The sequence below is a fragment of the Monodon monoceros genome, unplaced genomic scaffold, assembly GCF_005190385.1.
Source record: "Monodon monoceros isolate NGI ecotype Baffin Bay Population unplaced genomic scaffold, NGI_Narwhal_1 Super_Scaffold_1, whole genome shotgun sequence".
NCBI lineage: Eukaryota > Metazoa > Chordata > Mammalia > Artiodactyla > Monodontidae > Monodon > Monodon monoceros.
This window is the reverse complement of record NW_021703765.1, coordinates 63,703,438-63,726,594: the sequence shown is the minus strand read 5'-3', so window position 1 is coordinate 63,726,594 and position 23,157 is coordinate 63,703,438. Positions and strand designations below refer to the sequence as shown.

General features: G+C 59.7%; 1 protein-coding gene across 5 annotated transcripts; it reads left to right on the top strand.

The window, feature by feature from the left end:
- The first annotated feature begins 1,006 nt into the window (after positions 1-1,006).
- SMTN (smoothelin) lies at positions 1,007-23,090 on the top strand. 5 transcript variants are annotated; one of them, XM_029224506.1, is made up of 21 exons: positions 1,007-1,165; positions 2,873-3,003; positions 7,628-7,776; positions 8,150-8,243; positions 8,330-8,408; positions 8,516-8,613; positions 9,554-9,874; positions 9,963-10,035; positions 10,638-10,709; positions 10,790-11,311; positions 11,497-11,669; positions 14,740-14,892; positions 14,979-15,054; positions 16,131-16,295; positions 16,395-16,457; positions 16,662-16,728; positions 17,630-17,803; positions 18,007-18,124; positions 18,802-18,953; positions 19,912-20,075; positions 22,786-23,090. In XM_029224506.1, exons 2-20 carry the CDS (start codon positions 2,953-2,955, stop codon positions 20,054-20,056), a joined length of 2,745 nt encoding a protein of 914 aa, XP_029080339.1. In that variant the 5' UTR covers positions 1,007-1,165; positions 2,873-2,952; the 3' UTR covers positions 20,057-20,075; positions 22,786-23,090. The 5 variants fall into 5 exon arrangements, with proteins under 5 accessions (XP_029080339.1, XP_029080321.1, XP_029080348.1 ...); XM_029224515.1 differs by having other exon boundaries at positions 1,039-1,165; positions 18,010-18,124; XM_029224488.1 differs by lacking the exon at positions 19,912-20,075.
- The last annotated feature ends 67 nt before the right edge of the window (positions 23,091-23,157 follow it).

Below are 23,157 nucleotides of genomic sequence, written 5' to 3'. Positions count from 1 at the left end.
GCTGGTAGGAACCACAGTTCCACTACCTATCAGCTGTTGTCCTCAACTGTAAAATGGGACAGTAATCCTGGGCTCAAATGGTCGTTATAGGGACTATATGCCTGGTACATGGCAAGTACAAAAAAATGAGTCTATATTATTATTGTTATTATTTGACAGACAGGATTCCAGACCCCACCTCCCAGGATCCAACTCCCTTTGATGTCCATGGAGACCTGTGGGAGGCACCCTGACCTCTATCACAGGGGACAGAGTGGTTTTCTCCAGTGGGTCTGAGCTCTTGGGTCCCCTGGTTGATTCCTCATGTTGTCTTGGGCATGTTGGCTCTCTCTGGGTCTCAGTTTCCTCCATTTGTAGAATTCTGGACTTCGTGTTCCCTATTTAACTCCACAGCGCTGCAAGAGGCCGACGCTGAGGGGCTTGGAAGCGAGAAGCATGACAGATAAGGTCAATATCTGTGCAAAAGTGTGTCGGCTGGGGAAGGGGAGTTGTGTGATTGACCCTGCTCCATCTGAGGTGGTCCCTGAGGTACTTCAACGTAGGGTCAAGGTGCTGCCGGCCACTTAGTCCCTGCTCTGAGGTGACCCGGACCAGGTGTGCCGAAAGCAGCCTGGGGGCAGCGGCCAAGCCAGGGCACTGAAGCGAGGAGGGGGCGGAGTCGAGTGAGGGGACAGGGTCTCACGAACAAAGAGGAGGGCGGAGAGGGACAGTCCTGAAGGCTCCGCGAATAGTACGATCCCGGGCCACTTACCGCGGCTTTGGGCGCCCTCCCTGACTTTGGCGCAAAGCTGCATCCTCCTGGTGACGCCCACCCGACCAGCGAAGGCCGCTTGAACAGTGGCCCCAAGACTGCAAACCCCTACAACCCAGGCCCGTGAGGGGCGGGGCCTCTTCTAGGGGCGTGGCCGTCAAATTGAATTCCCCCAATGGGGCACGAGGGTGGGCGGGATTCTCCCCAGGATTGGTTGGCGCCGTGGCGCGGGGCGGGACCCGCGGGGCTGCTGGCGCGGCTGGACGGGCGGCGCTTGCAGAATTCCGGGGACGGTTGCTGAGCGGGCTTGGCATCCCGGTCGCGGCGCCTTCCGCCTGACCGCTCCTAATCCATCTGTTGGATCCCGAACGACCTAAGCTGAGCCCGTGCCGGGCGGGCGGGCCGGACTAAGAGGTGGGTGTGCGGACCTCCGGGCGGCAGCAGGACCCCCGACGGGTCCGAGGGTGGAACCCGGATAGGTGGACTCCCAGGGTTCTGGGACTCCTGAACCTGGGAGCCCCCACCCATCCATAGGGGCTCTAACCCATGCGATAAAGTTCTGAGGCCTGGGGAAAGGACGCTCACGGACCTCCAGGAGGCTCTACGACCCTCAGGGGTGCTAGTCTGTGGGGGCAGAAACCCTGAGGAAGCTCCTACGTTCCTCTGAGACTCCTCGCAATCTTCGGGGACCTCACACTGTGTGACAGGGAGCCATGGAACTGGAGTGGAGCAGCGCCAGGAATCCCTGAGGAGAAAGAGACTTCCCTGGGAGTCCTAGATTCTGCGTTAGGGACCCCTGCCCCTCAGAAGACATGGGGGAACTCAGAGTGTCCACAGAACCCAAGTCTGGTGATTGCTAAGTGAAGGACCCAGCAGAGGGCGGCTGGGAGGTTGCTACCTGTCCGAGCCTACAAGGATGGGAAAAGCAAGCAGCGACTTGAACAGGCAGAGTCCAAAGAACCCCAACTGTGTGGACTAGGACCTTCCCCAGACCCATTCACTGGATGGGATGACTCGACAAGTGACTGGGGAGGGGGAAGGGATGACTGAGTGATGAATCAACAGGAGCGGGGGCAATCCAGGGGCCATTTCAGTCACCATACATTAACTAAGCACCTACGGTGTGTCATGCTGTGGGCCCTCAAATTCCAGAAAGATATTAGGGCTGCAGGGGGAAGGAAAGAGCTACACTGGGAGGCTGGGCCAGGATTTAGGGGGCCATTATGATAGGCAGTGATAGAGCAAGAGGGAGTGTCCTGAGCCCCTGAGGGCACTTTGGAAGGGGACTTCAGAAGCTAGAGGTGGCCAAGATTAAATCCATTCCCTGCCCTCTGGGTCTTTGGGATCCTCCTTCCCCCATGACAATCCTCTGGTCCTCTCCAATCCTGTTTGCCTAAGTCCAGAAGCTGGACAGATCAGTTTCTGAAGGCTCTTCCAGCTGAATTGAATTCTAAGTGTGTGAACTGGCAGGAGGAGCGGGGTGCCTGGACACCTGGCTTCATGAGGTCAGGGCAGTTGGCATCAGGGGGAGGGCGGGAAAGGGAGGAGTGGAGAGGGGTGTGTACAGAGGGCTGTCCTCAAGAATTAGAAGACAGAATGTTACCTCCAATGGCTTAAGTTACCTGGGGGAACGAGAGTGGCAAAGGCAGCAAGGACTTGGATATGGGTTTAGCCCATAGCCAGAGGCTGAGCTTTTGGGGTGAGTGGGGGCTGGGCAGGCCCTGGGGATGGGTGGGTGGGGCAGGAAGCTGTGGAGTGTGGTGGGCACCCCCTGGTGGTGACCACAGCTTGGGTGGGCCTTACTGGGCCCAGGCTTCACAATCCAGGTCCCTACCCTCCCTGTTTGATGCTTAGATATGGCAAGGGCCCAGCTTAGGCCACACAGCAAGCTAGCAGTCCAGCTGGCTGGACTGGAACCAGGGACTCCTACTCTTGGTTTGTTGAGTTTTCCAGCACACTACCCTAGGGCAGAGGGCACCTCCCAGCCAGGAGTCACATCACAGATAAGGATCAAACACCAATGGATAATCATGGCTTAGAGGGGGAAACTGAGGCACAAAGCCCAAGTGCCTGTGGTTTCTAGAGGCCCCAGAAGGCCTGATTCATGTCTGTCCCCTGCAGAATTCCCTGAGCCGGTGTCAGCTGCCAAAGGCACTGGGGAACTCACCAGGAGGGGACGGACGGAGCTAGGGGCCAGCAAGATGGCGGACGAAACATTAGCTGGGCTGGATGAGGGAGCCTTGCGGAAGCTGGTAAGTGGTTCCATTATCCCTACTATGAGGACAGACAAGACAGGCCAGAGAGGCAGGGCCTGTCCAGGATACCTCTCAGCTAACAAGAGGAGGTGATGGGGGAGGGCGCAGGAGAAGGGCTCCGGGGAACAGGGCTAGGCCTGTTCCGTGTGGCCGATGCAGAGGCCCTGGTGGCATGTGCTTGTCCATGCCAGGTGCTGAGGCCTTGTTCCTCCCAGCCCCCCACTGCCACCACCTGTTTAAATAGTAACTGGTAAGGACTCACCCATGTGCAGTCTACAGGTGTGGGGAGGCTGGATTTGCCTCTCTCAAGCAACAGCCTGGGCAGTACCCACCCCTGGAGGCTGGCCCAATGATAACAGTAGCAGCAATGATTAATAAGCCAGGGCACAGCAGGGAGCAGTCTGGGCGCTAAGCACACCATCTCACAGAATGGTTACAGTAGCTCCAAGAGCCAGGAGGACACTGAGGCTCAGACAGGTGAAGTCACCTGCCCAATGGCACCCAGCTCGGAAAAGGGTGTGCCAGGATCCAAACAAACCCCAAAAGGGGTCATGGGGGACCAAGAGACCTGGATAAGTCAAGTCCAAAAGAGCCCACAGAGAGAGACAGGCCTTGGGGACCCTTATGAACACGGTGACTTCTAATCTGTCATTTTTCCCACTCTGAGCCTCAGTTTCTTTATCTGTAAAATGGGAGGTGGGGGGAATGTGTGTGAACATAATATCTAGGTCCTACAGTTGGCATGGGGATGGAATGAGGCATGGGCCCAGATCTTGGCATGGAAGAAGGATGGGCCCACTCTATCCCCTTTCCCCAGCTTCTTCTTGAAGCCCGCCCTCCCCGCCAACACACATATCATGCACAGAGAGGATGTGGGGCAATATAGCAGGGCAGGCATGGGCCCACCAGCAAGGGCAGGGTGCACTGAAACTGGAAGAGGGGCCAGAGCTCCACCCCCCAGCCCCTGACCCTTGTCCAGGGGGTAAATTAAAGATTTACCTTCCCTGGGAGAAGGCAAATGACCCACCCCACCCCCATACCATTCCTCTGGAGGCAGGGGCTGGAGCCAGCTAGCTCAGCCCAGTCACTGGGCAGTGTCCAGCCACTGCCATCATCTACCCAAGGCACTCGGCCTCTGTGTCCTCGGATAGCACCTTAGACTTTGGGTGTCTGCCACCGCCACAGGCGCTGTGTGCAGCCTGAGGGAGATGGGTTTCCAAAGGGTCCCACCACGTCAGCTCGACGTGGTCAGAATCCTAATGTGGATAGTGGAGAGAAAGCCAGACCTTTGCTCATCCCCTTCTCTAGGGGTCCACTCTGAGGCTCAGGGTTCTCCAGCCGCCACCCCCCACCCCATGCGGGTTTGGGTGCTGGAAAAGGGTTTCAGAGAAGCCGGAGCATTGGCTGTAGTCCGCCCCCCCCCCAACCCCGGCCCCCTCCCTGGGAAAGGACTAGCAAGACCCCGCCCCTCGTCTCGGGACCCCGGAGGTCTTTCCCATTTCGGGACCGGGGTCCTCCACCGCCGGGCGCCCGCCATTACTGCGCCCCAGCGCTGCCGAGGGTCCCGCCCCGGGCGCCGGCCTCCTGGCAGGAGCTGAGGCGTCCGGAGCTGGGTTCCTCCCCGCGGGGCCGGGCCTTATAAGGGAAAGCTGACCCGAGCCCCAGCGTCCGGCCGATCTGGGGACCCGGGACCCGCTCCCAACCTCGGCTCCTGCACATTCCTGCGAACAGGGAGGGGGGCTGTGCGGGATGGAGACACCTGGGGACACGAGCACCACGTGCTCCTCCGCCACATATAGGGACGCCCTCCGCCTCGGTCCCGGGTTCGAGATCGAGCTCTGACACTCACTAGCTGGGTGACCTGTGAACCTGAGTTTCCTCTCTGTAATCGGGGATGTTAAAGCAGGCGGAACTGGGCGGCTTCCTGTCCTGCTGGCTCCTGGCTGGGCGCCTTGCACCGGGCTGCGTGGGAGAGGCGTGGGCGGTGCAGGCGGCTGCGGTCGCAGGGCCCGCGGGCCTTCAGCGCCCCCTGGCTAGGCCACGCTTCACTGCCGGCCGGTCCCCCATCGGTCAACTGGAGGAGCCGGGACTGAGCGAATGCCTGGAAAGTCTCCTCCGTAGTGCTGGTGGGGAGACCGAGGCCCAGGAAGACGCCGGGGCCTGTCAGACGCCCCCAGCAGCGAGGGTACAAAGTACCCGGAGGCCCGGCCCCCCCGGGAAAAGGAAGCACCCTCTTTCCTCCCAGGAGAATTTCACTGGGCAGTTTCGGAAACCCCCCCATCTCCTTCCCTTTCCCCCAGTGGACAATGGCGCTTTGTACTTCCTTCCCTCCCAACAACAGCCCCCTCCACTCAGGATGGTGGGGCCTGAAAGGACGGGGAACGGAGGACACACATCAGGGACACTGTGGGCGGAACTTTGTCTCCAGGCCCAAAGGGAAGGGTCATGCGGGAGGGTGACCAGTGGGATGAGGTTGTCCATTCCACAACCCTGCCCCACCCACTCGGGGGATCAGACAGAGGCTCCCATTTTCCGGAGGGGGACACTGAGGCTCCCAGGGGTTGCAGAAGTGACCAAGTTCCCACATCAGCTTTTTTCAGGGAGGAGAACCCCATCTCTGGAGCCCAGGGGGTTGGGAAGGGCCACACAGGAGACAAAGGGCTAGTCATTGCATCTCTGAACCTCTTTACCCTCTGCACAGGAGGGTCTGGACCAGCTGTCCCCTCAAGCCCGGAATCTCCTAGTGTACCACGGAGGGCTCTGGGCCTGAGTCAAGGCCAGGACTGAGGGTGGGAAGGTGAGCCTTCTCCACCCCCCCACATGATAGGCCCCCTTAAGCCCCAGGGCCTCTCTAGTCCAGGCTGGAAGGGTCCCCAATATAGTACAAGGATCTTCAAGGTACCCACCATAGCAGACAGACCCCGGCCACAGAGATATCCTCAGCCCAGGGAAAGCCCTGGAGTCATGGAAACCTGGGTTCAAATCCTGGCTCAGGTCACTTGACCATAAGCAAATCACCTCCCCCTGAGCCTCAGTTTCCTCATCTGTCAAATGGGAGTAATAAATTGCCTAGGGTTTCTGTGAAGTTAGGACAAGTAAGGGGCTCAGCACAGGATCCAGCACATGGTTTCTCAGTAAATGTTACAGATGCCTCTGGGTATCTTGTCCTCACTTGCCCTCACTTCTCTCTCTCCCATCCTGACTGGCTGGAACCAACCATACATAGCTCCGCAAGGTGGGGGGGGACCCGAAGTCACTGCCCCCATCCTCACCCACTGCCCTAAAGGGAGGCCATTGTCCCGTCTGACAAATGAGATGTTAACCAAGACCAGGGATGTTAAGGATATGATCCTGACCACCCAGCCAGGACTGGATTGGGGCTGGAGCCAGCTGGGGGTCCTGGCTTGAGCCTTCCGGGAGCCCTCCCATATCTCCTCAGGAATGTGAAGACTGAAGGCTCCCTGGAGGGCTCTGTCACTTGTCTCTACCCTCTTCAGACTGGGACAAGTGAGCTCATGGCTAAGCTGGGCCAGCCCACACTTCCTGCTGAAACCTTTCCCCCTCCCACCAGGCTCCCCTGTAGATCAGGAAGGAATGATGGGAGAAGAGACTAAAAAGGAAGGGAGTAGAGGGTTCCTGGGCCTACCCCTGAATGATTTGGGGGTGGGGGCGGAGGAAATCACTTTGCCTATACTTGCTCCCACCTGGCGCACACCCACACTGGAGGCTTATCTCTGCCATTATCTTCCTGGGGGCCCTGGGCCTGTCCTCTCTCCCTTGAGCCACAGAGGCTCTGTAGGGGGTAGAGGAGTGAGGGGGGCAACAGGATTGGCTGACTGCCCAGAGAAGGTGCCCTTTCCTGGACCTGGTTAGACCAGCCACCCCCAATTTCCCAGGGAGTGACAGGCTAAGAAGCCGGTGGGAGCACCTGTCCCCCATGGACGCCCTCTCTAAGGCCCTGGGTGGACCCTAGTGCACCCAGGGGTGTTGGCCCTCCCACTCTGAGCCCCGGCCCCTTTGCCCCTTCAGTGATGGCTAGAGCAGGACCAGTGCAGAGAGAACAACAGCCCCCAGCCAGGCAGGGAGCTATGACTCCTGAGGGCCTGTCCCTGCCTCAGTTTCCCCATCTGTCCAGTGTGGACGAGGCTGCCACCCATCAGCAGGGCTGTGGTACTTTGGGAGTCTCTCGTGCTCACAGCTAGATTCCAGCAGCCCAATCACCCTTCCCTCCCCAGGGACACTGTTAGGGGCCCGTAGGATGGCCTCCCTCCTCCTGCCACGACTCCCTGGTTCTTGGGGGTTTGATGAAGGGCTCTAAGAGGCAGGAGTCGAGTCACAGGAATGAGCGCCTGACTTGGCACCTGGCACAGGTGGGTGGTTGCTGGCTGCCCACTCTGTGAATCTTAGTCCACAGTGAGCTGTCCAGAAGCCCTCGCTGCATGATCTGAGTCTCCCCCTGAGACCAAGTTTGGGTGGGCAGGCAGGCACATGACAGGCTTGGGGCAGAGGGAATGGAGACAGACCACTCATTGTGCCCCAGGCCAAGCCGTGGGCAGCCAGTGCCCGCCCTCCATCCCTGGCAGCCAAAATGACCTGCCCCTCACCACCCCTTCCCCTGCAGCTGGAGGTCACAGCAGATCTAGCAGAGCGGCGGCGCATCCGCTCAGCCATCCGGGAGCTGCAGCGGCAGGAGCTGGAGCGCGAGGAGGAGGCCCTGGCATCCAAGCGCTTCCGTGCCGAGCGGCAGGACAACAAGGAGAACTGGCTGCAGTGAGTGGCGAGGGGTTGGACACGCAGGTGGGGCTGAATGTGCCAGGGTTCAGCTCGTGTTGTGCAAGTAGGCATGAGCCATGTGTCTGCTGCCCATCTGGGTGTGCAAATGGCAGCGCAGGCATGCATTTGGAGTACACAGGGATGTTGGTGGGCACAGACCACGTGCCAGTCATGGTGTCCTGGCCACGCCCATGTGATATTAGCGCTCAGGTCCATGGGCGTGCATGTGCCAGCGTGTAGCCAGAGGGTGTGCACAGCTACCTGCCCCTCTGCCAAGGTTCCAGGTACCCTGTCCTGGCCTCTGCCCTCAGCCCACATCCTCTATGACCTGGCCCTGGCAATGGAGGTTATAGTCATGGTGTCCCTGCAGCTCTCAGCAGCGGAAGGCTGAGCAGCAGGCTGCTCTGGCACGGCTGGCAGGACGGCTGGAGTCCATGAGTGATGTGGAGGAGCTGACCACACTGGTGAGGCCTGGGCCAGGGCAGGGGATGGGGGCAGGGCAGGTGAAGACCTGGACTCCACATACCCGTGGCCCACCCTTCACCTACAGCTGCGAGGCGCTGCTGAGTACGAGGAACGCAAGCTGATCCGAGCCGCCATCCGCCGTGTACGGGCCCAGGAGATTGAGGGTACGTGCCCTGCCCTGGCCCCACCCCTGCCCTGCTGCATGCTGCCCCCAGCAACGCCTCACCCTGACCCCCTGCCACTCACCTGACACCTCTCCCTTTCCCTCCAGCCGCCACATTGGCTGGAAGGTTGTGCAGCGGGCGTCCCAGCAGTGGCTCAAGAGAGGACAGCAAGGGGCGGGCAGCACACAGGCTGGACCGGTGTGAGGTAAGGGGTGTGGGCAAGGTCCTGTGCCCATGGACGCCAGCAGCACAGAGCGCCTATGTGTCTTGGCTAGATTGGTACTTAACTGAGGGGGCCCCCAGCTTGTGTTTGGGGGACAGTGGGACTCTCTCAGGCCTCTGCCCACTCTCCCAGGCAACTTCTAGTCACATGTCTCCACTCCAGAGTTTGTCTCTACCCAGGCCTCCCCCGCAAAACCAGCTTGTCTACACTGCTCCCAGGTTCCTGACTGTCACTCATTACCACCCTGTTGACCTCCCTGCTGGCCTCCCCGCTTCCACACCTACCTTCCATCCCCACACTGGCCATCCAGCCTCCACTCAGCAGACAGAGGGATCTCCCTAAAATGAAAATCAGACCCTGGTACTTGCCCAGCTTAAACCATCTGAGGCTGCCCCTCCCCCTCTGTACAGCCCAGTTCCTTACCTTGGCTTATCAGGTCCTGCTGTCAGGGGCCAGTGTCGGCACTGTTCTCCAGGGAGTGTGGGTGAGAGGTCGGGTCGTGCAGGTTCCCTAAGTGGCCAGCAGAGGGCGCTGGGTCCCTGGTCCTAGTGGACCTACCTAGGGTAGTGGACCCTAGTGGGTCCCTACCCACTAACCCCATAATTAACCAGGCAGAGGCCAGGGGTCAGGGGCCTCCACGCCAGAAACTGATTAAGTCTGGGAGTCCCCAGCAGGTCTCCTGCTGTCCCCAACCCCTGCCATTAGGATCTGGTCATCTCTGAACTGCCCTTGACTAGGCAGTGCCAAGAGGTTGGAAAGTGGGGATCAAAGACGGCCCATGGTGTGCCAGTGACCGTGCTTGTGCAGATGTGCCTGCAGGAAACCGTGTCCAGCCCCTCTGCTTTGCATGCCCTGCCCTGGGTGCCTGCCAGCCTGGAGAGCCTTGGCCACATCCTGTGGGTCTCCCACGGGTCTCCCACAGGTGCCAAAGCCAGAGGAACAGGAGCAGCAGGCAGAGGTCCCAGAGCCAACTCCAACCCCCAATGGCACCAGCCATGACGCGACGACAGTGACACTACTGCTTCGGGCCCCACCTGGGGGCACACCCAGCTCACCTGCCTCAGCCGACAGTTCACCCACCACTACCTCTCCTGAGCCTCCACTGGAGCCTGCCGAGGCCCCATGCCCTGCCACTGAGGCTCTGGGTGGCCCCAAGCCACCTCCCAGCCCGCCCAGGGCTGCCAGCCCTGAGCCCCAGGAGCCTCCAGCCACCCCCAGCACGGAGGGGCAGGTGGTCAACAAGGTGAGTCTAGATGAGGGACAGGGATGCTAGGCAGGTGAGCTCCCCAGTCTGGGAGTCAGGCCCTGCCCATGCCATGTCTCCCCTGCAGCTCCTGCCTGGCCCCACAGAGCCCCCTGCTGCTGATGGCCCTACCAAAGGTCCCTCCGACACAAAGAGAGCAGGTAGGGTTCCAGCAGAGGTAGCTAGGGGCATCTGCCTCCCTGGGCCTCCCCTTCCCTGCCTGGAAAATGGGTTCTTGTGCCTAGATGGCTCCAGTGCCCCTCAGGTCCAGGCAGGCTCTGACACTCCTCCCACTGCTCCTGAGGTGTCCCCACCCCCCCACTCCCGCACCCATGGCCAGAGGCCTCCCTGCAGCCTTGAAAGGCAACAGGCCTCAGGCACATTCTTTTCCCCAATAAGGGAGTGCGCCCATCTCCCATCTAGGAGCCGTGGGCAGTGCTGGCCAGGGGGGTGTCCACCATCCCCATCAGCAGGGAGAATCTGGGCATCCTTCCTCCAGCCCAAGCCTAGCCCCAGCCCCCAGGAGTGTCCAAGTTATCCCGGGGTCGGGGAAGGAGGGGCCTGTAAGAGAGACGCAGCTGAGTGGGGAGGCTAGGAGCTGTGGGAGGTGCAGGATGGTCTGGGGAGGCTGGGGAGGTTGAGGTGCAGGAAAGGGTTGGGAGGCTGAGGAGGTGTGGAAGAGAGGACTACGAGAGGTGGACCCCACCATCCACTCTCCTCTCTCTGCGCCCACATGGCTGCCGCCGCCTTCCCATGCTGCCAGACCTGGCTGGCCCTCGCCCCTGCCAACGCTCCCTGTCTGTGCTGAGCCCCCGCCAGCCAGTCCAGAACCGAGGTACTGCCAGTTCCCACAACCCCGGGCTCTGGACAGTCCCTGTCCCATCCAACCACTGACAGCCCTCCTGTCCCTTCTAGAGCCCACCCCCCTCGCCAGCGGACCTTCCCTGTTCCAGCGGGCTGGCTCCGTACGGGACCGTGTGCGCAAGTTCACATCCGATTCTCCTATGGCTGCTGGGCTCCAGGAAGGCCCACTCCGGGCAGCCCTAGGTCCCTCGACCCCTGCAAGGCTCCCAGGCTCCTCCCACATCAGCACCACCCCTGCCTCCTCCTCCAGTGGCCCCTCCTCACGGGGCCCCAGTGACACCTCCTCCCAGTTCAACAAGGATCAGCGAGGAACAGCCCGGCCCCTGGCCCAGCTTCAGAGCTGCCCCAGGGAGGAGGGCCCCAGGGGGCGGGGCTTGGCTGTCAGGCCCCTTGAAAACAGAGCAGGGGGGCCCATGGCCCGCTCAGAGGCGCCCAGTGCCCCGCTAGCCGTGGCCGTGGGCACTGCTGAGCCAGGGGCCAGTATGAAGACCACATTCACCATCGAGATCAAGGATGGCCGGGGCCAGGCCTCCACGGGCCGGGTGCTGCTGCCCACAGGCAACCAGAGGGCAGGTAGGCCTCCCCGCTGCCTCCCCACTGCTGGGGATGACTGCCTGCCGCCACCCAGCTCTGCACATAGGACAGGTGCTGTGGTCAGGGTTCAGGGTGTCTCCAAAGGGTGCACTGGGCGCCATCAACCTGGACTGGAATTACCCTCACCCCACCTGATCCTGACCATAGTCCTTCTCCCTATCCAGAACTGATGCTGGGGCTGCGGGCGCCCCCCACCCTCCTTAGCACCAGCAGTGGGGGCAAGAGCACCATCACGCATATCAGCAGCCCTGGGAACCTGGCTCGGCTGGGCAGTGTCACTCACGTCACCAGCTTCAGCCATGCCTCCCCTGGTAGCCGAGGAGGCTGCAGCATTAAGGTGAGCCCTTCCTCACCCCACCAGCCTCACCATCAGCCGCCTCATGTAGACTGCTTCAGGGTGCAGGGCTCTCAGGGCTCCTCTGCTCTGCTCTTCCCCTACAGCACACGGGAAACTGAGGCCCACAGAGAGAAGGTGACCACAGTCCACAGACAGTTGGTGGCAGAGCTAAGGCCAGACCCCCACCTATCAGCCACTAGACATGTCAGAAGCTCACTCTGTACTGGCCTTAAGCTTCCCACATGATGATCTCTGGTCCTTACTCCAGAATTGGTCGGTTCATTCCTCGTGAACAGATGGGACAACTGAGGCTCAGAGAAGGGTAATAAGGGCTTGCCCCCCTCTTCCTGTAGCAGCCCCAGTGGCCCTGCTCCCAGCCTATACTGAACCTCAGCCCCAAGGTGCAGAGCCGTTCATCTGCTCATCCAAGATCAGCCTGGCCCATTAGGAGATTGGAGATTAGTGATTACCATCTGCGTCAACATCTCGGGGTGGGGGGGGCCTGGGCAGAAGCACTGAGGGGGGACAGGCAAGGGGGTGCCAGTCAGGTGAGGCAGCAGCCTAGCAGGTGCCACGGGAACTGAATCTGCCGCACCCTTCCATTATTCATTCTGGAGCCCGGGATCAGCTGGCTGGGAGCTCAGCCTGGGAAGGGTTCCCCAGCGGGCCGCCCAGCTGCCCAGGTAATGACCTCTGTGCTGTTCCAGGGGCTGAATGGGACTTTGAGGTGAAATGGCTAGAGCCAGCTTTGGGCTTTCTCAAGGGTGATAGGGAGAGGGTGGGGGCAGGAAAGCACCCTTCACCTCACAGAGCAGGACCTAACTGCTCTCTGCCAAGGGAGTGAGGAGAGGGTGGCTGAGGCCCTTGGGGTGGATGGGAGGTGCCACAGGGAGCGCCAGGTATGACCACCTACTTGCCTCAGTTTCCCCAGCCAGAACCAAGGGGAGGCAAATCATGTGCCTGTAATGCATTTGCTCAGAGTCTGTGGTTGGATCTGAGCACCAGAGGCAGGCAGAGGACATTTATCTCGGGGATAAGGCACTTGCTACTACAGATTGCTTGAAGTCCCGCCTCTCTGTGCCTCCATTGCCCCCATCGGTTCAAAGCTTTCTAAAACAGCATGGCATGAGGGCAGAGGACACAGGCTCTGGAGTCCGGCAGACTGGGTCCTCACGGCTAATGCACATAGTGGCCCAGACAGGCCCATGCCTTACTCCCTGCCTCAGTTTCCCCACCTATGGGGCATGGGGCCCCGGCCTCGGCAGTCCTTCAGAACCTGTGCAGACTTGCTGTACTGCCAGTCTGTGATCTCTGCAGGGCCAGGGCCGGGCCTGGCGGTCCGCCTGCTTGGGCAGGCCACCCCTCCCCCACTGCCCCCTCCAGAGGGAGCCCAGAATAGGTTTCTATTTGGGCTACAGCCCCAGCTGGCAGGTGGCAGGCTGGGAGGCCAGCAGGGGCGGGGCAGGCCCACTGCCCTTGCCTTCGCCCTCAGGCCAGCTGCAAAGACTGACTCTGCCAGACAGAAGCAGCAGTCCCTACCACTGCCCCCTCCGTCACCCCACCATAGAGCCCCCACCATCACCATGCCGGGGGTACCGGGGCCCAGGTCTGAGCTGGCCGCAGCCCTCGAGGAGAGATTGGGCCGGGCGTTGGAGGAGCTGCGGGCAGTGGCGGAGGCAGGCCGGGCGGCAGTGACCCAGGCAGCTGAGGCAGCTGCCTCGGCCGTGGAGCCGGTGGCCCGGGCAGCTGAAGAGCTGCGGGCGGAGACAGCAGCGCTGAGCCGGCGGCTGGATGCGCTGGGCAGGCAGGTGGAGGTGCTGAGCCTGTGGTTGGGGGTCCCGCTTGTGCCTGACCTTGAGCCCGAGCTGGAGCCCAGTGAGCTGCTCCTGGCCGCTGCCGACCCTGAGGCCCTCTTCCAGGCGGCTGAGGATGCTGGGACCCCTGTGGCCCACCCGCCTGCCTTCAGCACCCGCCGCCGCTCCTCTGCAAGCCCTGCCCACAGCGGCAGTCTCGTAAGTCCTTACGGGCTGCAGGGAGGCGGGTGGTTTTGAGCCAAGCTCTGCCTCTGCTCAGTGACCCTAGGTGGCCTACCACCTTCTCTGAGCCTCAGTTTACCTATCTGTACAGGGGACTGGGGCACTAGCGCTCCAAGACTGAGGCGAGATGGTGCCAGGCTCCTGGCCCTGAGGCACACGCGGCAGCTGCCCTGGCAGCCCCTGGCCGGGGCCCAGCCTCCAGCCCCACCCCCACTCCCTGCCCCTGCCAGGCCGAGCCTCCCTGAAGCAGCTGCCACCTCGGCTCTCCTTACTCTTACAGCAAACAGAGAGGCCCTGCCAGGAGGGCAGGGGCTCTGATAGTTGGGCTGGGGGCTTGTCTGCAAGGCGCTGGGAAGATGCCCTGGGAGGGGTGGGGGGCTAGGTTGGGGTTGGAGGCCCCTTAGGGGGTGATTCATGCTAGGGGGTGTGGGGAGCAGGGGCGAGCTTCAGAGAGGAGTCAGGAGCCTATGGGCCCTGGTCCAGCTCCCTTGGTGTGTTGAGGGCGGGCATGTGCTTGCTGCCTGGGCACTGGCCCAGGAGGACCCAGGCTTTGGGAGCAGGCAGGACAGAGCACAGCCTGCCTGGGAGGGGGCTGGGAATGAAGCCGCAGAAGGAACTCAGATTCAGGAGTTAGGCTAGCTTCAGCTCAGATCCCAGTCTGCATCACACTTATAGAAGGACTGTGGGCAAGTCATGCAGCTACCCTGAGCCTCAGTTTTCCCTTCTGTTAAATAGGGACAGTAAAATACCTAGTGTTCATACAGTGCTCACCACTGAATGGAAATCACCATTATTGCCTCCCTTAATTGTATTAAGACAGTTCTGGGTACGTGGGAAGCCCTACAACAAGGCTCTCAGTACCTCTTCTGTGAGCCTGACATCAACATGGTCATCCTTGGACAGGCAGTCCAGCTGGCTAGTGGTATTTCAAAGGCTGTGCCAGAAGCCCCAGGGCCTGGCCCCCTGAACTTTGGGGCATGGTTGGTTTCATTTACACCCCTGCTTAAAGTCCATGCCCTCTCCGCACCACACAGATGGAGCCAGAACCAGCAGAGCCCCCCTCTGCAGCAGTGGAGGTGGCCAATGGCGCTGAGCAGACCCGCGTGGACAAAGCACCAGAGAGGCGGAGCCCTCTGAGCACCGAGGAGCTGATGACCATTGAGGATGAGAGTGTCCTGGACAAGATGGTATGGCCAGATCTGGTGGACTGGGGGTTGGCAGGGGCCGGGGCCAGCAGGCACCAGATAGGCAATGACAGGGACTCTGTCTGCAGCTGGATCAGACTACGGACTTTGAGGAGCGGAAGCTCATCCGGGCTGCGCTACGTGAGCTCCGACAAAGGAAGAGAGGTAGAGAGCCCCATGCCCCCCCCTAGATCCAGCTGCTCCCCTCATTGGGGTCCATTTGTGGACACTCCAGCTCAGTAACACCCTCCCCAGCTTCTTCTCTAGACTCAGCTTCTCCTTTTCTAGACCCAGCTCTTCCCTTGCCTCCTTTCTCCAGATCCAGCTGCTCCGTTCCCTAGCTGCTTCTCTCCCGCTTCCTAGACCCAGAATCAGCTTCTCTTCTCCTTCCTAGGCCCAGTTACTCTCTCCCCCAGCTACTCCTCCTTGCTTCTCCAAGTTCTGTCAAGTACTCCTTCCCTGAATCCAGATACTCCTTCTCCCAGCTTCTTCTCTCTCCTCAAGGTCCACTGATGACCACCTTAGCCTCTGCTTCCTCCCTGCTTCCCCTTCCCTGAACACAGCTACTTCCTCCCCAGACCCAGCTATTCCTTCTTCCAGATTCTAGATTCATTTGCTTCTCCAGATACTCTCAATTACTCCCTCTCTGGATCTAGCTGCTTCCTGCAGGGCCCACGGATGGCCACCCAGCCTCTATGCCCACCCACCTGCTTCTTCTTTAGGCCCAGTTACCCCCTTTGTCAGCTTCTCTCCCAACTACCCTTTCCCTGGATCGAATTGCTTCTCAGATACCTACAATCACTCCATCCGTGGATTTAGATATTTCTTCCTCTAGCTGCTCTTCTCCCTGCTAAGACCTATTTGAAGGCCCGCTCAGCTACTGCCCTCACTCAGCTTCTCCTTCCCTGGCCTCTGCTGCTTCCTCCCTAGATGGAGATACTCCCTCCGGACTCAGCTACTCATTCCCACAGAAACTCCCTTCTTGGATCCAAATACTTTCCCTTTGAGTTCAACTATTCCATGTCCCCTTGTTTCTGAGTGCACCACACCCCACCATTCCCTCCCAAGTTATAGCTACCCCCTCACCCCCAGCTACTCCTAGAGAGGACCGTTGTCCGCTGTGTCTTCAGTATTGCTAACAAGTTGCCCTCCACCCCATCTGTGTGCCCCGTGTGCCCGTGCATATGTGCTTTGTGGACGATGGCGGCCTTCTGGGCATGCGTGGGGCATTCCCCGCCCAGACCAGCGGGACAAGGAACGGGAACGGCGGCTGCAAGAGACACGGGCCCGCCCAGGGGAGGGCCGTGGCAACACGGCCACCAAGACCACCACGCGACACAGCCAACAGACAGCCGACGGCTCAGCTGTCAGCACTGTCACCAAGACCGAGCGGCTCATCCAGTCCAGTAAGGGGCTGAGCAGAGATCAGGGCTCAGGGTGGGAACATGTCTACCTTGCTGGACCCTGTGCCCATCACACCCTTCCTCTCATCCCTGCCCCCGCAGATGATGGCAGACGGACGGCCCGCACCACCACGGTGGAGTCGAGTTTTGTGAGGCGCTCAGAGAGTAAGGCCGCCCGGCGTCTTCTCATGCCTGCCTGCCAGCCCACCTTCCTCAAACTCTCTCCGAACTTCCATCTGTGTGTCTCTCTGTCCAGCCGTCACTTTCTCTTCTCTGCCTGTGGCTAACTCCATCCCTCTACCAACCTCCCGCCCCATCTCCCACATCCAGCCCAGGACCTCACCCTGCTCCCCTTCCCCTTTCTTGCAGATGGTGGTGGCAGCACCGTGATGCAAACTAAGACCTTTTCCTCTTCATCATCCAAGAAGATGGGCAGGTGAGCACAGGTACCCACTCCCAGACCATGGAGGAGTCAGTGTCTCAGGGGACTTCACTGCACACCCATTCTACAAGAGGGGACACAGCCAGGGAGGGGCAGAGTGGGAGTCAAACCACTCCTGCTTGCCTTGCCATCTCACCTAATTCTCAACCACACCATGGGGGAGGCCAGAGATTTGCTCGGGGTCTTAGAGAAGCCTCCCCACCACACTGAGCTGCTGGTGGCACTGCCACTTCCCAGTGTCTACAGACCATGTCCCATGTCACAGAGCATCTTTACATCTTAGCCCCATGAAGGTGGGATACACCCAATGTTATAGAGCATTTTGGGGCAGGTAGGATCAGAATTCAGGCTGGGAACCAGAGGGGTCCAGGAACTCTGAGTCAGAGACTTATATTCAAGTCCTTGTGCTGCCCCCCATGCTCTCTGAAATCTAAGGCCAAAGGCCTCTGTTTCCTCATCTTCAGTGGAAGTGGTAAGAGCCCCTCCATACTCTTGTGAAGTTTAAAATGACACATAGAAAAGGCTCAACAGACACTAGCTATTATTATTATTACCATTACTGTTATCACACTGGTTGTCATTATTAGTTGATAGGGCCCAGAATCTAAGCTCACCTGTAACCTGACGATACAATGAGCCTTCGCAGAAAACTCCCCAGGGTCCAAGTCTGTTGAAAAGAGCTTGACTCCCATTTTCTTGTCGTTTGAGCCTCAGTCTACTCTTATGTAAAATGGATGTGATGAGAGCACCTCCCTTGCTGGCCAGCGTTGCCGGTGGTGAAGATACCGCAAGAGAGTAGGATCTGGAGTGTGACAAGGCCCCTCCCTTGACTCGTGGGGATCGAGGCTCAGGGGCGGCCCTCCCCGGCCCTAACAGTGGCATACCCACCCCTCAGTATCTTCGACCGAGAGGATGAAGCCAGCCCGCGGCCCGGCAGCCTAGCGGCGCTGGAGAAACTCCAGGCAGAGAAGAAGAAAGAGCTGATGAAGGCGCAGAGCCTGCCCAAGACCTCGGCCTCCCAGGCGCGCAAGGCCATGATTGAGAAGCTGGAGAAGGAAGGCACCGCGTGGTGAGCAGCAGTTGGCGGGGCGGGGCCTAATGACCGCACGGGGCGGGGTCTGGACTGTGGTGGGCGGGGCCAGAGACGAGAAGGGAGCGGCTGGAGCTGTGGGGGGCGGGGCCTGAAGGTAAAGAAGGTGGGGCTGGGGCCTACTCGGTGGGCCGATGGAAGAGGCGCCCCTTGTAACCCTGCTTCCGACACCACCCCCACAGCAGCTCTGGCGGACCCCGCGCAGCTGTGCAGCGCTCCACCAGCTTCGGTGTCCCCAGTGCCAACAGCATCAAGCAAATGTTGCTGGACTGGTGCCGAGCCAAGACGCGTGGCTACGAGGTGAGCTCTGTGAGACCAGGTGGCCAGGCGAGGGCCTCCTCACCCTCACAAGGCCCCAACTGCAGCTGTACCCTTCACAGCCACCATGTCTGGCAGAGAAGATGGGAATTCCTCTTCTGGGATGAAACAGGCTCAAAGGACACATAACATGCCCTACATTCCAGGATAAGTGATTAAGTGGCAGGGCCTAATAAGGGCCCTTGGATGGTGGGCACAGTTCAGGGCCAGACCCCACCCTTAGAGTCCCCTCCTCATTGGTCTGTCGGAGGCACTGGATAAATTTCTGTACATAAGGGAAGGAGTGATGAGGGCATGACCATGGCCCTAGCTGGGTGGTGCTGCGCCTCTTGGTCACTCTGTCCCCCTAAGCAACAGACACGGGAGTTAACAAACTGAGTTGGAGGAGGCTACCTACTGTGCAACCTTGAGCAAGCTACAGGGTCTCTCTGAGCTCAGTTGCCATAGATCTGGATTACCAAAACACTGGAGGGTGAGGACTTCCCCAGTGGTCCAGTGGTTAAGACTCTGGTTAAGACTTCCACTGCAGGGGGCATGGGTTTGATCCCTGATTGGGGAAGTTCTGCATGCATGCCTCATGGTGTGGTTAAAAAACAAAACAAACAAACACTGGAAGGTGGAGGACATAGGGAGCTGACCAGTCTTCCCACTACCCATAGCATGTGGACATCCAGAACTTCTCCTCGAGTTGGAGTGACGGGATGGCCTTCTGTGCCCTGGTGCACAACTTCTTCCCTGAAGCCTTCGATTATGGGCAGCTCAGCCCACAGAACCGGCGCCAGAACTTCGAGGTGGCCTTCTCATCTGCTGAGTAAGTGTGGGTCCCAGCCCTGCTGGTGTCAGCTGGGCGTCTGGGGCTGGGCATCTGGGCCGGGCCCAGCTGCCCTGAGGCCCCCTGGAGTTGGTCAGCTGCACTGTCATTCAGCGGCTGAGACCCCCTTCCCCAGAAAGCCCCCATCCTCTTCCACCCCACCCACCTGTTGCTGAGCGTGCCAGGTGCCCACCGGAACGAAGGAGCCAGAGGCCCGCCTACCAGCCCGGGCCAAGGCCCATCAGGTGGCCCTGTCCATATCCCCTCCATCCTCCCTCTGCCCCCTTCTCCCTCTATCTCTCCCTTTCTCTGTCCTGCTCTCCTCCCACTATCACCAGAGCTTCCTGCTCCCACGGGATCCCGGCTGGAGATTCCAAAAGGAGGATCCTGGCCCGGGCACCGTGCCCGCCCAGCCTATATAGGTGTTGCCAGAGGCTTATATAGGACATCAGCAAGCCCTCCACTTTGGAATCGTTGCCCCTTCTGCTCACCTCACCCTGAGCACCCTCCTCCATCTGTCTTTCTCTATCTTTCTCTTTCTGGTTTCCCCCCGGATTTCTTCCTCTTTCTCCTCCCTCCACCTCCTCTCACGCCTCCCTCACCCCCCTCCCCGGGGCACGGCCCTCCTCTCCAACCTCAGCGCCAACGCCATCGCCCCCACCCCTTGTTCCCTCCCGCTTGCCCCGAGAGTTCTCTGCACCTGTGACTGATCTGGCCCCCCACCCCTGTCTGCATTGCACACCATTAGTGATGGGTAGTGAGCGGCACGTCCACAATGGGGAGGGGGCATGCGGGGGGCTGGCAGACTGCAGCACTGAGAACGTAACTGAACTCATGTCTCTGTGTGTGTATGTGTGTGTCTCTCTGTTCTCCTCCCCTCTCTCTTCTCTGCCTCTTCCCCTGCTGCCCCGCTCGGGTCCCGCCCCCCTGCCCCTTCCCGGCCCCCTACCCTCCCCAGGACCCATGCGGACTGCCCGCAGCTCCTGGACACAGAGGACATGGTGCGGCTTCGAGAGCCTGACTGGAAGTGCGTGTACACGTACATCCAGGAGTTCTACCGCTGTCTGGTCCAGAAGGGGCTGGTAAAAACCAAAAAGTCCTAACCCCTGCTGGGGTCCCACGGTGAGGAATGCCGCCTTGCTCCCCTGTCCCATTATGCTGCCCCGCTGGCATCTGCTCAGTGGGGCACAAAGAAAAGCCAGGGAAATGGCAGGAGTGGGGGTGGGGAAGCAGGGGGACCCTGAGAAGAGCCAGAAGGAGCCAGGCACGGCCTTATCTTCTGTTCAGGACCTCACAGGCAAGACTATTCTCCTCAATGGGCAGTGATGAGCCAGGTGGGCAGGACTGAGATGGGGGAAGCCCAAGAGGCCATGGGATCCCCGGGGAGACACCCGACCCAGCTGGCAGGTCCAGGACAGCTCTCAAAAAAGTGCAAACTAAGCTGGCATCTGAATGACAAGTTCAGGCTAAAGGAGAGGGAGTCCCAGGCAGAGGGATCAGCCAGTGCACAGGGGTGGGGTCGAGGGAGGTGGAGGGCATGGCACACCCAGGAAGGGAAGGAAGTTTATTTAGTCTGGATGTGAGGGGGAGGAAGGGGTCACAGTCAGGAGTCTGAACTTCCTTCTGAGGACAACAAGAGTTATAAAAGGTTTTCAAACAGAGAAGGGATATATGTGGTCTGGTAGCATTGAAGAACAATCCTTGAGTGAGGCCTGGATGAGGGATGGGAAGGGAGGGGATGGACTAGACAGTTAGAGAAGCTTAAGCAGAGGGGTGGGGTTTTTGATGGACCCACTGGGGAGGGAGAAGGAGGGTCAGGGAAGCCATCCAGGCCTCCAGTTTGTGCACTGGGAAGTTGGGGGTGCCATGCTCCAAGTTGAGGAGCTCAGGAGTGAGGCCAGTTTAACAGGAAGTTATTTCTGGTGGGGGTCCTGGATCCCCAAACCAGCTGTGGCATTTCCTGTCTGGTCATCTCACCTCAGGGCCACAGTAGAGAATTCAGATCCTGAGCTAACTGCCCATTACAGACCAGGAGCTCAGAGGAGAGAGGTGGGCTCAGAGCGTGCCAGGGGTTGTTAGGTCGGAGCTAGGGCCAAAAACTGGAACTCCAGACTCCCCACCTTGTGGCTGTTTTCCTTGCCCCATCACTTTTCCCACCCATTTTGTAGGGAGAAGAAAAGACGAAGGCCCAGAGGGAGAAAGGGGATTGCCTAAAGTAATGTGAATCAGGGACAGAGCTAGCAGTGCACTCAGATGCCCCTTGGGGCCTGGAGCCATTGTGGGGGGCAGCCCACACGTGCACACATATATTCAGAGAAGCTGTGCAGGTGAGGGAAAGATGGGCATGGTGCTGTCTCCAGGTCATATATGGACTTAGCAGCTGCTGCCCAGCAGGCCAGCCTGGAGGGAGTGGGGCCCAGTCCGGCCCTGTTCCAGTTGGAAAGTGTGACTCAGCCGTGCTGTTGCTCGAATTGCCTGGTGTTTGGCCTGTCACTGGGGCAGCAGGAGCCCTGAGCCGTGAGCCCCGGTGTAAACAATGGCTTTATAAGGTCTCCAGGGAAGACACCAGAGATGGGAGGGAGCTCCACTTTGGGAGAGGCCAGGATCCCTGGGGAGATAGCCACAGCTGGAAGAAGCTGCAAAGAGAGGCCGCCTCTTCACCATAGTACAACTGAAACAAGCTGGGGCAGAGACGACCTCAAGGGCACATAGCACCTCAACAAGAGAGTCAGAAACCTCTCACTCATCCTAGGTGCTTCCAAGGACTCAAATGAAGCAAAGAATGACTATACTATTGCAGAAAAATGGGGAAACTGAGTCACAGGGCAGGGTTTTCTCTAGCTTCCACAGCTGGCCATGAGTAGAGCCTTGACAGAAACAGGTCTCCTGCTTCCCAGCCTTCTTCCCCAAAGGAGTCCTGGTGAGCTGAGAGTAGGCCCCAGCCCTTACATTGTTTGACCTTGAAGGTCTGACCTTGAAGGCACAAGATGGAAGGTAGTCCTGGGCCCTTGGGTGTCTTGGGAACAGGAGCAATTCCTGCCCTCATGCCTTCCCTGCCAAAGGAAACTCACTTAACAACATTGACAGTGCTAACTATATGCCAGGCATGGCACATGGGAGGGAGCAAGTCCTGCCCCTGAGTGTGATGTAGTTGGTCCAGCTCGTATTGATTGGGACACTCATCTGCTTCCCCTGCTCTACCCAAGTGGGTAATAAGAGTTAAAGAACTGTCTCTCAGACATACACACACACCGCCCTGGCCACCATCTCACACAGCAGGGATGTCCCTTGAGGCAGATGGGGGTTCTCAGGCTGCTCTACAGGAGGTACCAAGCCAGGGAGCTGGCAGATAATCCTGGGCCCAGAGGGTCACTGGAGTGGGTCCTGGGTGCAGGGAAAGATTTGAGGCCCCTTGGGTACAATGGCCCAACTGAGAGGCTTGTGCCTGCTGGAGTGTGCCATTGAGGGTGAGAAGGAGGCAGCCCTCCAGAGAGAAGTGGGTGGGGTCTGGAGTGAGGACCTCCCCAGGGCTAGGGGTTGAGACCCCAACCCTGCACTGGGTCTGCTGCGCCTGGGCGCTGGGATGGGGCAAGGATCTCCTCCTTAATCTCCACATGCCTTCGCCTTGCTCCCCACAGAGGTGCCTCCAGGCTTGGGTGGCTGGGGCCTGGGGCTTCTGCCTTCCTAGAAGGCTTTTCCCCCATTCAGTTGATCAGGAGTCGAGTTTATGGAAGACCAGCGGGCTGTGGCGTTGTAAAGACCTCTGGGTAGAGGGTCGCCGCAAGAGTCGGGGCCAGCACTGACAACCACCCCCGTGCCCCCCTCCCCGCAGGATGCTGGTGGACTGCGTACCCCTCGTGGAGGTGGAGGACATGATGATCATGGGCAAGAAGCCCGACCCCAAGTGCGTTTTCACCTACGTGCAGTCGCTCTACAACCACCTGCGGCGCCACGAGCTGCGCCTGCGCGGCAAGAATGTCTAGCTTCCCCACCGCCCGCAAGGCCGCAGCGGCAAGCTGCCGCCACCATCCAGGCACCGTACCCTCCCTGTGCGCCTGCCCACCGCTGCCCTGTCTGTTGCGACACCTTTCCACGCATACACACACAGCGTTTTGATAAATTATTGGTTTTCAACGACCCTGATTCCTCTCTGCCTCCCTTGGGGGGCTGAATGGAGGGCAGCTGGGTAAGGTGTGCCCACGTC

What these genes read in the sequence shown, in the direction of transcription:
- SMTN (XM_029224522.1), top strand. Translation starts at nt 2,953, where the DNA reads ATGGCGGACGAAACATTAGCTGGGCTGGATGAGGGAGCCTTGCGGAAG. An exon ending in GCTCCGACAAAGGAAGAGAG is followed by an intron (nt 15,055 to 16,130) that starts GTAGAGAGCCCC and finishes TTCCCCGCCCAG; the next exon opens with ACCAGCGGGACAAGGAACGG. An exon ending in TTTTGTGAGGCGCTCAGAGA is followed by an intron (nt 16,458 to 16,661) that starts GTAAGGCCGCCC and finishes CCTTTCTTGCAG; the next exon opens with ATGGTGGTGGCAGCACCGTG.